General features: G+C 40.2%; 1 protein-coding gene across 2 annotated transcripts in view; it reads right to left on the bottom strand.

Moving 5' to 3' along the window:
• Positions 1 to 13975, bottom strand: part of LOC110465855 (espin-like) — a 39270-nt gene that overhangs the window by 9896 nt on the left and 15399 nt on the right. Inside the window, exons 6-15 of one of the 2 annotated variants that reach the window (XM_021521965.1) lie at positions 12297 to 12372; positions 11224 to 11367; positions 8157 to 8392; positions 7526 to 7738; positions 6844 to 6925; positions 6189 to 6418; positions 5081 to 5501; positions 4472 to 4787; positions 3508 to 3991; positions 2658 to 2688 (exon numbers count right to left, since the gene is read on the bottom strand). In XM_021521965.1, the coding sequence (XP_021377640.1) occupies positions 2668 to 2688; positions 3508 to 3991; positions 4472 to 4787; positions 5081 to 5501; positions 6189 to 6418; positions 6844 to 6925; positions 7526 to 7738; positions 8157 to 8392; positions 11224 to 11367; positions 12297 to 12372 (2223 nt within the window). In that variant the 3' untranslated portion in view covers positions 2658 to 2667. The remainder of the gene's footprint in view (positions 1 to 2657; positions 2689 to 3507; positions 3992 to 4471; positions 4788 to 5080; positions 5502 to 6188; positions 6419 to 6843; positions 6926 to 7525; positions 7739 to 8156; positions 8393 to 11223; positions 11368 to 12296; positions 12373 to 13975) is intronic. The other variant, XM_021521964.1, reaches the window with a different exon arrangement.

Here is a 13975-nt window from a genome sequence, read left to right as displayed (position 1 = left end):
ATTGTGTAATACTATATGAAATACACATGATTTTGTTTTCTATCGAGTATTTCCAGCAGGACTTGCTGTTGACTTGATGAAACTGGATTATTAGGACAAATTTTTACAGAGAAGGCCAATGTGTCCCCCTGGAACACCGATTTGTGGTGATCAAATTGACCACTTATTATGTAACCGTGATAATAGTACTCTGTAGTGTCACACCCAGATCATCCTCGATACTCCAGAGGTTACGCTCACTTTCGCTCTCTGCACCCCTCAAATATGTCATAGCAAAATTGAAGGCACATGGCTAGCTATTTGATTGGTCTCGGGTATAAAAAAAATCTGACCAATCGCAAGGCTGATATCTGTTCTTTGAAAGATTACAGAGGAGCGACACCCGACTTCAAATTCAGTCAATGTTACCATTAATTGACCAACATATCCTTTTGATGTTCATCAAAGGATCAAACTGGTCTTGTTGTCTCATCAACAAGGTGGCGCACACTGAGCCTTCAATTTTATTACGACATATTACAAGGGTGAAGATAGCGAAAGTGAGCGTAAATGGAATATCGAAGATGCACCCAGATCAGTAGGGTCGCAGGTTAATATGATCATTTCTAACTCATTACATAATTATTTCCGTATTAGAATACAGATTACCATTGAGATAACACGTTGACATCATACAGAGCTGAGGAATGAGGTAAACGGCCCATTGATACGTAACAGATATAGAGTTACAACACCGAACATTAGACAAACTGTACAACACATTACATCACATGCTGACAAGCCAGTGAACATTAACCTAGAAACACAAATTTAATCATTTCATCACGACATCTCATATTTCACAGACATATTTCTATGGACAGATTTTAAGCCTATATCTGTTGTCAAAAATAAAATCCCACTTTAACCCCAACATGATGGGTCCAGATCTATACTGCATACAAATTTGCAACCAGTCAAACTTTCTCCCTTCGCCTGAAAAATCCGAACTTGCCCAGTGTTTATTTCGCCTTTCACATTTAATTATTATGTAAATTATATTTTTGACTTAATATGTTCGCTCTAATGATAAATTTGCCTCATTTCAGAGGGCGAAAAATGAAAAATTAAACTGCAGCAAAAGTTTCTCTGTATAGAGTTGTTCAAGAAATGCATGGTATTCAACAAATCAAAGGTAGCTTAGAGATTGGTAGGTATCGATAAATTTCACCATGCCACACAGGTTACATACTGTAGTCTGTGCCTCGAAGCATTTAAATGGTTTTGATGTATTTGTCAGGTGTCTAACCTGTTCGGCGAAAGCAATAGGATTAATACTAATGACATAAAAGTCGGGGATAAACGAACATTTAAGGAATACTGGGTCTTTAAACTCATTCACCCCTGAAATTTATATAATGAACTATTCCAACCTTTGAATTGGAAGAGTTCAAATGTGTTTTCAGGGGTGAATAAGTTTAAGGAATTACGATTCTAGAATATTCGAGTAATGCAGGTTCGAGGAGGTGGAGGTCTGTTGTATACCTAATGGACCAGAGAAATCAATATTTCAGACATATGTATACCATGCATTCCTTGAACTTTTGATCTGGAGCTCACAAACTTGATATAGTGGGGTTGCGGGGTTGTGGATTTAATTGGACCTGACATATTGACGGCACATTTCACAGACACGTGTATAAGCATACAACACATTACATCACATGCCGACATTGAAATCTCACCACCAAACATGAATTACGCTATCTGTTATTATGTCTCACGACATTTCACAGAAACATGAACAGATGTTAAGTCTATATCTACTGAATCAGAGAAATTAACACCACACTCCACAGTCACATAATATACTGACGTAAGTCTATATCTACTGGACCAGAGAAATTTAATATTAGTAGCAAATCAACACTAATTCTGATCGTTTGATTCAATTCTATTACACCACATACACATCCTCTACCCCAGATACATCACATGTACACATTGACCTAAACAAACAGTTTACCAACACATACAAAATAATTATGTCATAAAAAATTATACTGCTTTTACAAGAGGCCCATTGGGCCTTAGTAGCTCACATAGATTTAAAGCCAGGAAAATTTCGTAACATATCTATAAAATTGTGGTCATTAAAATAATTACCTTTGTTTTCCCTACTGAACCAAAAAGCTCTCTGTCACCAAGGGAAGTTTGGGCACAACCTTCATTTACTTGAAATATAATTCCTTTGACTCAAAAATACATCATACATCATTTTGTCAAAATCCCTTAAGCTGTTCTGGACTTTTGGCTTTTGAAAGGATTGATGACTGATGGACATCAACATTAATGATGACCAACGATGACGATGGACAAGGCACAAAGGCATAAGCACACTCTGACCAGGTCAATTTAAAATATGCTAAATACGCTCCGTAATCAAACTCTTATTCGACCTTAAAATATACATGCATGAGAATATCCGAGTGTTTAGATTACGAAATTTAGAGCCGGTGATCGGAACACATTTTAGTCGATTTGGGGAGAGCATGCGTAACAGTAAAGTGTAACAGTACACGATCCACGGGAGTACACATTCGTGTCTCTGTGTCAATATATACCAAACACGAAGACATGCAATTTATGCAGACATGATATTCAGTTGTTGTACTTACATCTTCTACTTTACAGTTTGCGCTTGTTGAGCTGATGAAGAAATAGACTTTTGTAGTTGTGGCCTGTACGATACCTACACCTTGTATACTCGAAAATCTCGATAATAAACCACAGTTTATTTTCATTTTCAGTAATGAAACCCAGGCTTAATTTCGGGGGCGACCCATTTTCAAGGCTTAATTTCTTTGAATTTTCAAATTCATTTCGCGAGTAAGCCAGCAAATGCATATTTTTCATTCCTTCTTTTCTTCACATGGAAAATACTCTTTCTTTTCAAAAATGTTTTCTTTTTCTTTTTCTTATTTCATTCATCACATAGTTGCAATTATCAATCATTTTTACGTGTAAAACCTCTTTAGGCACACAGGGAAATTGTGGCTACTACCTGTAATAATAAATATTTTCTTTCAAAAGCCGTCCTGTTTTGAAAGATGACTTATAATTCAGATATGTTCAACTGAAAGGAATCCAAGGTTTCTTATTAAATCAGGCTTATTTTTTTCGAGATTTTAGGGTAACTTATTTCATACATATACACTTCTGACATAACAGGAATTGCATTTGTTTCATTCAGCTCCTCCAAATTTTGAAAACTACCCGGCTTGAGAGATTGGGCCAGCTGTATCTAGTTTCATAGAAGCTGGCTGGGATCTAATGTAGATTGACGTTAAAACATGACACAACAAAACGCCAGCTTCCACAATCCAAGAAAAGAAAAGAAATGACCATAAAATTAGAAGATTTAGATTTAATTCACGAATACAGTAATTTCTCAAAAGAGTTAAAAAGTGGGAAGAAAACAGCTGTGCTAGTAACCACAGGTAATACAGTTCTGTGTTAGGTTCTTACCTGTGGAATTGACTGGGAGACAAGAGGTCTGCTTGGGCGTGAGTTACCTCCCCTGAAGCCCTGGGGAGGAGGTATGAGTGGCCCAGCATCCTCTTCCTCATCTATCACTTCCTGTCTGTTAACGTCACCATGGTCATCTTCATCCCGGTAGTCATGGTGACCACCCTGCTCCCGGTGATCTCTGTAGTCTCGATGGTCCCTCTGGTCGTTGTGGTCACTATGGTCCCTCTGGTCGCTATGGTCCTGATGGTCGCCATGGTCCCGATGGTCGCTATGGTCCCTGTTGTCACTAGGCTCGTCTTCGTGGTCTGGGTCGTCCTCATATTCTTCACTCTCCATTGGCTGGAGACGGCTTTGTCCTGGCCTGGCTGATCGAGCTGGTCCTTCCCTCATTGGGACGGCGTAACCATTGACGACGGGAGGGTCCTTACTGCTGCTTTCCTCCTCCTTACTGTGGTCATCGTCCATGTTTTCATCCACATATCTGTCAATCAAATCAAACGTCATCAATCCTGTTACACATTGTGTACATATATTATTTACATCTTTCAAAGGCAGGAAAAATGTCTTGAAATAATATTCACTTTTAGAATGAACACTGGGGACGTATTCATGAAGCTGTTCTCATGTTCAAGCATGAATTCTGTGCTCAAGCCGACTTTCTTGCAACTCATTTAAATCATGTACCACGGTCAAAAATCAAGTGTCAATATTGAAAGCAGTATTCGGCTTAAAAAGTCTCTCCAAATTCCCTACACATCATTGACAAAATATGATGTTTTTATTAATTTATCACTGGCACGAGAAACGGAGCTTGAGCACAGATTCTGGTTTTTAGCATGAGAATGCTTTCATGAACATGCACCTTTAAAGCATATATAGAAGTTAAAACAAAACTGAACAAATAGATTTCACAAAACTAAACAGATACAAGAAAAATGGCGTAGATCACATTGTATATTACCTGGATTCGTGTCGTTGTGGTGGTTGTTTTGAGAAGCGTGGGGCAGGTACGCCGGACTGCGCCCTCTGTTGTCGGACAGTGGCTGACGGAGGAGGATGTAGGGGTGCAGCGTAACCCCTGGGAGGCTCCAGGTCCATTGGAGGAGATTTTAGATCTGCTTCTCGTTCTTTGTCTTTCTCCCTTTCTCGTTCTTTCCTCTTTCTTTTCTTCTTCTTCTCCCTTTTCTCCATCTTAGTTACTGAGGGGGGAACAGGGGCATTCTCCAGGGGTGTCAACATTGGCGGTGGTATGCGCCTACCCTCCACCACACCCACACCTTCAAATACACAGCATCAGATATTAAATGGTAATTGCCATGGGGCTATTTTCTTACACTTATATCAAATGTGAGACACAAAAGAAGTAATTAAGAGTGAACTGGACATCTTTGTTTTTACTTCACTCATAAAAATAGAATGATAAACTAGAATTTAAAGAACACTTTACCAATTATGCATTATTTTTAACATTGCGGTGCTTTCCAATGCTTGTAAATGAAACATGTATTAAGTGAACAGCCATTTGACAGATACCTTTGACCAATAACTATTGCATTAATAAGTAAGCTACCTGGTTGTCTGGACCCTGAAGAATTTGGGCGGTTAGGATCCTGTGTTGGAGGCGGGGTTGGCCTCATCTGGTCCGTTGTGGGTGGACTCTGCAACTGGTCACGTGCCCCAGAGCTTGGTCGAGCTGGTGAGGGGGTGGGGCGTGGAGGTGGGGGCCTGGGGGGCGTGTTACGTAGTGGCTGTGGCTGACGAGGGGCAGGGCGAGGTCGACTGGGTGGGAAGCTCTCGGACGGGTTCATGGACTGATTAAAGTGAGGGGAGATAACTCTTGTGTTGCTGCTGAGGGGGAACTTGGGAGGAGAGGGTGGTTGTTGTTGTTGTCGTTGTGCTTCCCTGTAGTCTCGGTTCTCCTGAGGGTCCCGGTAATCCCGATTCCCGTCCTGCGGGAATCCCTGGTTAGATTTTCGGTTGTATTGAGGTTCCTGTGACAATAGTAAACAGCAGAAATCCAATAATGAGAACTACATCATGAGTGTCTATACCCTCAGATCAAATTACTACTCATTAGTCACAAGTGCTGTAGTGACTATTACAGTCTTCACTGAGGAACGATAAAGCACATCATTATATATCTGATAATTTCTCAAAATCCCATTGGCCAGATCCTATATATAACTCAAGCTGACTTTTTCGTTGAATATTTGATTTCTAAATAAGGCCCCTAGGGAAATCCCTTACAAGTTTACCATTGGTACCGTAAATAATATTTTGAAAAATTAATATTACCCTGGCATAAAAAAAATGTAAAATGTTTAGCAATCTTCTAACATCGAAAAAATATTGTATTTGTCAGCGCGGCTGTTATTTTAGCAAAGATTTACAATTTGAAACCTGTTATCAATAAAACATGGCAGAAAACCTCACACTCAATTTGTCTAATTAAAATCTTCGATTTGTTTTTCATTTACTTGACTGTTGAAGCATGTAATAAAACAGTTACAGACTTTTGCGAAGGTGAACGTAATGTAACATGAACCTGAAAAACAGAAATTGACCTTTGATTTGTCTCTGTCAATATCACTTTCAGGCTCATAGCACATCATATTCACCTTTACAAAAGTCAATAAATGTATACTGTTAGCTAGAAGCCTGCTGAAGGTCACACTTACGAGTGGCTGAGCATATAAAGGTTTGGAGGGGCGTTGCTGCTGCTGCTGCTGCTGAGGCTGGGGCTGCTGCTGCTGCTGCTGCTGCTGTGGCTGTTGCCGAGGAGGTGGGCGTGGTTGAATCTGTTCCTGTCGGCGAGGGAGTCTGGACGTTTGAGGTGGGCCTTCCTCATCGTCATCATCTATATCAGACACATCCATTCCTCCAGCGCTCACGTCGTCTATCTCGTCCTCTGTAGTCAAACATGAACAGTTAGAAAGCTGGACCATGTTCACTATCAATAAACTTGAAAATGTCCACTTTCAAATAACTTGACCCTTTCACTGTCAAACAAGTAGTACTAGTCATCAAACTCACAATGTCCAAGGGCAAAAATTATTATACTTATCACCTGGTAATGTAATCAGCTTTCAGTTCAAGAACCAAATATCTCTGTCTTTACCAAACTATCAACTGTTTGATTGCATGGATCAGTACAACACAGATGAGTACCTTTCACAAAGTTTATATACCTGTCAAGATTTCATGGTTTTGCCAAGGCAACATAACACTATAAAAAGACACATGGTTATAAAATTTTATTCATATTAGAATGATCGGAAAAGGATTCAGGTTTAATTGATTTAATTTTAAAGTTAACAAATGTGTTAAACATACCATGGTTGTCATCTGTGACCATAGGAACGTCGTCACCGTGAACAGGAAGTATGTCTGGGGTATTCCTGGTGTTGACAGAGACCTGTAAAAAGTGCATTGATCTCCTATAAACACCTACCGACAGATCCATTTAAATAGATACATAGACAGTCTCCAGTTAAAACTAGAACACGTCTGTAATACAGTTAAGTCCTCTTGCCCCTGATTGCTGATGACAATGAATGTGTTGACAAAACAGCAATATTTGACCAATAAATAGCAACAGTGACATTGACCTTTGAACCCTGAATTCATATGAGGCTTTCTCAAACTCGACCTTTGTATCCACTTTGATGAAACGCTGTCAGTACAGTCGGAACAGTTAAATGCCTCTGGACAGCATGGATTTGAGCAACACTTCATGCCCTGCACTTTTGTGAGAGACCATTAATATCAAAATGCAAGATACCACAGTAAAGTAATGATTTATTAGATGGTTTTTCTATTTCATTAGATTAGTTATTAAAGAAACATTTGCAGACAATGACAGTTAGATGTAAATCTATCATTAGGATAGTGACTTTCCTTTTTGCAGGACTGGGATATTTTTCCGCCATTCTACTAACATCAAGTATTCTGGAAAATGCCCTGAACTTGTACTTCCATAAGTGTAAGGCAATAACTTTATAAATAAGCTACTCACGTCAAGTCTCTCCTTGCGTCGGTTAAGCTCCCCTCCTGCACTGGAAGTATAGCGATCTTCTGGAGACTGCACAAAAGATGGCTCCCTCTCTGGAGCACTCACCAGACTCGTCGACCGCCGCATGGGTGTACGGATTCCCCGCCTCTCAGTCCGAGGCCGCTTAGGGGGGTGGGGTGGGGTGATAGGCATACTATCAAAACTACCTCCCGTATTCTGTGATAAAAGAATAAAATTGTTTTCAATTGCAAAATACATTTGCACTATAAAGCTGACTGAAGTCCTATAACATATTGCGACCATTTCGTCACCCAACGTTTAAAGATCAACTGTTAAAATGTTCCAACATAAATTCGGATGAACTTTGTATGGTTCATTTTCTGTGTTTGATTGAAACACTTAACTAAGTCCTATCAATTTCTCCTTTTTTCTTAAACCCATGACAAATACCATTATCAAAGGTAATTTTTTAACTGTCTAAGACTTGATGTTCTCCAACTTAAAACCTACTTTAGTTGTGGGCTCAACAGAAAATATATATCATTGTACACCACAGAATTTGCCTGAACGAGAAAAGTTACATTTGATTCTCTTAAAAACAACTGGTGATGTCCAAAACAAAAATACCACTTACAATCATGTGTTCGTACTCGTTGCCATTGTGATCCCCGTTCATGGAGCCGAGCGTGCCCATGAAACCGTTGGTGGACATGAGAGAGAAGCCAAGCCCGTTCGGGATCGGGGATGTGGGGTTGCTCTGGAGCCGCTGTCGCTGGTGGGACATAATAATAAGCTGCACATAGTGTAGCTGGCGGTTCTTGGCGTAGTCCCAGGCGTTGGCACTGAACTTGTCTATGGCTGACAAATCAGCTACAAACAGAAAGGTTTCTATCATAACACACGAGATCATTTATAACCACACTAACCAAGGCGTATTCATGTATGCTGAAATATCAGCAGCGTTGTTTAATTCGACTAGTCCAATGGCCTGGGCTTGTTAAAGTTATAAAACACTGGCCACTGTTTAATTGTTTAATTCGACTAGACCAATGGCCGGGGCTAGTAGAAGTTACAAAACACCAGCTTCTCATAAATGAAGAATGTCTGATTCAATGAAATACATATTACATCAATCTGCTTACTTACAGTTAAAACATAATAATTATAAAATATCAAATATCAAGACTTCAAAATAATAATCAGTAATTCTGACTGCCTAAATGAAAGACGATGAAAAGTTTCAAAACCTCAATGTGTCTGTTAGACACAGATGCTCATTGCCCAGATTAAAAAAAATAAGGCAAGGTCACAAAGACCAAGGTCAAAGGTCAAGGTTACAAAAAGTAATGTTAACTAAACATGTTGTACTCATTGCTGCAGTACTTAATCCATAGCTGAACTAAACAAAGAAATTAACGAAAGTCGCAGAGGTCAAGGTCACAAAAATGTCATGAAACATGTTTACTCGCAAAGACAAACATGCATGTGAAGTTGCACCACCTCCTAACAAGACATGAAAATTTGGAATGTCTAGCCCCACACCAGTTATTGGTGAATTTATAATCATTTATTAAATCAAATAATACATAATACACTGATATACATGATGAATTAACATCTCCTTGGAGACAGTAGTATCATTCTCCGTTTTATAAAACATTTTTATAAAGAATACAAATTCTAGTTTTCTACGGCTAAACAATTTGAAGCAACTTGAACTTTTCATTGAAACAGGTTTTCGTATGTTTTAAAATACTTGACAGTAATTGAACAAATTATGCACATCCAAGTCTCTGTCGTAGTTTTGACAATATCCCCATGTCACTCTTACCTCCGTGGTCCAGTAGGTAGTTTTGACAATATCCCCATGTCTCTCTTACCTCCGTGGTCCAGTAGGTAGTTGACGATGTCCCCGTGTCCCCCTTACCTCCGTGGTCCAGTAGGTAGTTGACAATATCCCCATGTCACTCTTACCTCCGTTGTCCAGTAGGTAGTTGACAATATCCCCCTGTCACTCTTACCTCCGTGGTCCAGTAGGAAGTTTTGATGATGTCCCCATGTCACTCTTCCCTCCGTGGTCCAGTAGGTAGTTTTGACGATATCCCCATGTCACTCTTACCTCTGTTGTCCAGTAGGTAGGTGACAATATCCCCATGTCACTCTTACCTCCGAGGTCCAGTAGGTAGTTGACGATATCCCCATGTCATTCTTCCCTCTGTTGTCCAGTAGGTAGTTGACAATATCCCCATGCCACTCTTACCTCCGTGGTCCAGTAGGTAGGTTTGTTGATGTCCCCATGTCACTCTTACCTCCGTGGTCCAGTGGGTAGTTGACAATATCCCCATGTCACTCTTCCCTCCGTGGTCCAGTAGGTAGTTTTGACGATATCCCCATGTCACTCTTACCTCTGTTGTCCAGTAGGTAGGTGACAATATCCCCATGTCACTCTTACCTCTGTTGTCCAGTAGGTAGCTGACAATATCCCCATGTCACTCTTACCTCCGAGGTCCAGTAGGTAGTTGACGATATCCCCATGTCATTCTTCCCTCTGTTGTCCAGTAGGTAGTTGACAATATCCCCATGTAACTCTTACCTCCGTGGTCCAGTAGGAAGTTTTGATGATGTCCCCATGTCACTCTTACCTCCGTGGTCCAGTAGGAAGTTTTGATGATGTCCCCATGTCACTCTTACCTCCGTGGTCCAGTAGTTAGTTTTGATGATGTCCCCATGTCACTCTTCCCTCCGTGGTCCAGTAGGTAGTTTTGACGATATCCCCATGTCACTCTTACCTCCGTGGTCTAGTAGGTAGTTTTGACGATGTCCCCATGTCACTCTTACCTCCGTGGTCCAGTAGTTAGTTTTGATGATGTCCCCATGTCACTCTTACCTCCGTGGTCCAGTAGGTAGTTTTGACGATGTCCCCATGTCACTCTTACCTCCGTGGTCCAGTAGGTAGTTTTGTTGATGTCCCCATGTCACTCTTACCTCCGTGGTCCAGTGGGTAGTTTTGACGATGTCCCCATGTCACTCTTTCCTCCGTGGTCCAGTAGGTAGTTTTGACGATGTCCCCATGTCACTCTTTCCTCCGTGGTCCAGTAGGTAGTTTTGACGATGTCCCCATGTCTCTCTTACCTCCGTGGTCCAGTAGGTAGTTTTGAGAATATCCCCATGTCACTCTTACCTCCGTGGTCCCCTAGGTAGTTTTGACAATATCCCCATGTCACTCTTACCTCCGTGGTCCCCTAGGTAGTTTTGACAATATCCCCATGTCACTCTTACCTCCGTGGTCCAGTGGGTAGTTTTGACAATATCCCCATGTCTCTCTTACCTCCGTGGTCCAGTAGGTAGTTTTGAAGATGTCCCCATGTCACTCTTACCTCCGTGGTACAGTAGGTAGTTGACGATGTCCCCGTGTCCCCATACAGATGCCAGATGGAGCGCCGTTCGTTCCTGCTTATCTCTATCATATATACAGTCGTTACCACCAATCTCGACGATGATTTTACACGCCAGCAGTGAGCCTGTCAACATAACGATACAGTTGTTTTACACGCCAGCAGTGAGCCTAGTAGGTAGTTGACAATATCCCCATGTCACTCTTACCTCCGTGGTCCCCTAGGTAGTTTTGACAATATCCCCATGTCACTCTTACCTCCGTGGTCCAGTGGGTAGTTTTGACAATATCCCCATGTCTCTCTTACCTCCGTGGTCCAGTAGGTAGTTGACGATGTCCCCGTGTCCCCCTACAGATGCCAGATGGAGCGCCGTTCGTTCCTGATTATCTCTATCATATATACAGTCGTTACCACCAATCTCGACGATGATTTTACACGCCAGCAGTGAGCCTGTCAACATAATGATACAGTTGTTTTTTACACGCCAGCAGTGAGCCTGTCAACATAATGATACAGTTGTTTTACACGCCAGCAGTGAGCCTGTCAACATAATGATACAGTTGTTTTACATGCCAGCAGTGAGCCTGTCAACATAATGATACAGTTGTTTTACACACCAGCAGTGAGTATGTCAATGCATTAGTACATTTCTCATACTCACCAGCATCGTATACTACGTACCAATCAACAAAATGGGTCAAGGTCATTAATTTTAACAAACTTTGTAGCCCTTCATCCCAGTTTGCTTCTGGCGAAATATCGACACCCTAGGCCTTTCGGTTATTAAGAAGAAGTCGTTTAAAGTAAAATATTGACGACAGACGTCGGACCCCGGACGGCCGGACGCCGGGCCACGGCATAAAAAATGGTATACTGACATTACTGTTTAACTTTCACCCAGTCAAATGTTTACCCTTAACTCATTCACCCCTGAAATTTTATAATGAACTATTCCAACCTTTGAAATGGAAGAGTTCAAATGTGTCTTTAGGGGTGAATGAGTTAAGGGTCCCTGTCCGACTGCTAGGTGTTTTTTCCAATATGCAGTTACCTCCCCTTAACTTCTGTTTGGATACATCTGTAGAACAGTTGGGCAGGACACTTCCGTTGACTGAGTAGCTAAATCAGTTAGAGCGACAATATAACTATCTGAAGTCCTGGGTTTGAATCCCAGTTTAGCCCCACCAAATATTTTTCATGAGCAACATACATGGGGTAGGCAGATATAATTCTACTTCAAATTGATTAAAAATATATAAATTTTGATTTAGAATAGATACCATTTATTTGTATTGAAAAACAAAAAAGGTGGGTCGTATATATAAAAAGTGTTCCATTTTAGGTACCCTTCGGTTACTGATCAATGCTTCTAGACGTACCCATTTCTGCGGCTAGAAGCAGTACTGTTTTGCCATCCTCATCCCTTATAGCTGCCGTCTCCTGGGTCAACAATGTCTGTAAAGAAAAAATGAAAATCAGAAAAAGAATTCTTGAAACCATGATAATTTCAGGATCACTAATTTTCACCATCTGGCTTTTTAAAAGCAGTCTGAACCTGCTCATGTGTACTTACTATTGCAGTTAACTTCATGATTTTTTTAACACTTTGCTGAATTTGGCCCTTAAATGTTTAAGACTAAAAAGCCAAAAATAAAAAAAGACCAAAACGAAAGTAAAATTTCATATTTACAAGAGATTTGTTTTTGTGAACAAAAACGTATGTCTCCCCTTTAATGGTTTAAAAGGATACTGCAAGTTTTCTCAGGATATCTTTAACTTAGCACTTATTTGACCTGATCATTAGAAGAACTGCCTACTGATTAATTATAAAATGCATATATGACCAAGTTCTAATTGTAATGGGACCATTACAGAAGGCCATAACACTGACCCTATAGTCACAAATGATGCTTGGATAGAATTTACAATACCATCATATATTTATATACTTGCATACTAAGTTCAAGTAAAATTGTAAGTCACAGTCAGGGACCAATGGCATCACCTTGGTGTACACCTTTAAATGTTTGAAACAATCAGACTTTTTTTACCTTTGACCTTGGGGTAAAGGCCACAATGACCTAACGACACTGTATTGTAATAAAATATAGGTGATGCAGTTATACTGTAAGTTTCATCGAGATATCTTTAATGGTTTAAAAGTTACAGCCCAGACAAGATGTTCCTGAAAAATTTACACATATTTGACATTTGACCTTGGGGTCAAGGTCACAATGACCTAATGACAGTGCACTACACATGGTCCATGGGTGATACATGTATACTTCAAGTTTCATCAAGATATCTTTAATAGTTTAAAAGTAAAGGCCCAAACAAGATCAAATTAGAAGAACCAGAAGAACCATGCAGGGCCTTTTTCGTTTAAACGGTTCAACCGGCCGGACCACAGTTGTTGGTTTATTAAATAATGTCAGACCTAGTAATCTAATGCTGCTTTCAGGCGAGCCTTGACAAAGCCCTGCAAGGCCTGCATACACATTTGCAGGTCTGTCAAGACTAATACCCAAAAATGTTACATTTAAAAGCAGATGTACCGGTTGTTCCACATAAACGAACAGGCCCCAGTACTAATACAATATGTCTCCCTTCATTTGAAGGGGAGATGTAATAAATCTACCCTGTTCATCACCACTTCGTCACTAAATCTGTTCCAAAACTACACCGTCTTAGAACAAAGGACTATGTATGGTTTGGGCGTTTTTTGGCCAGCAAATGCATCAAAATTCAAAACCTTTAAATGAACTTTCAAATGACTGTTTCTTAAATTTGAATACTTCTCAATACTATCATGATTTTTTTTCCTTGAAACTATAGAGCGCATGCTACAACAAACTTGATTTCAAAGGATAATGTGTATGTACATACATCTTAAGGAAAAAGTTTGTTCAAGAGTGCGCTCTATGGTAGCTATAAGAGAAAAACTAGGTGAAAACCGGTCAAAATTGACCAAATATTCAAATTTCATTACTTTTATGCAAATATTTACTGGTGACCATGGCCACCATAATTGAAAACACAAATAAATGTTTACATGATA

The sequence above is a fragment of the Mizuhopecten yessoensis genome, unplaced genomic scaffold (genome assembly GCF_002113885.1).
Source record: "Mizuhopecten yessoensis strain PY_sf001 unplaced genomic scaffold, ASM211388v2 scaffold11103, whole genome shotgun sequence".
Taxonomy (NCBI): domain Eukaryota; kingdom Metazoa; phylum Mollusca; class Bivalvia; order Pectinida; family Pectinidae; genus Mizuhopecten; species Mizuhopecten yessoensis.
Note: the sequence above shows the minus strand (reverse complement) of the source record. Positions and strands in the feature narration are given on the sequence as shown.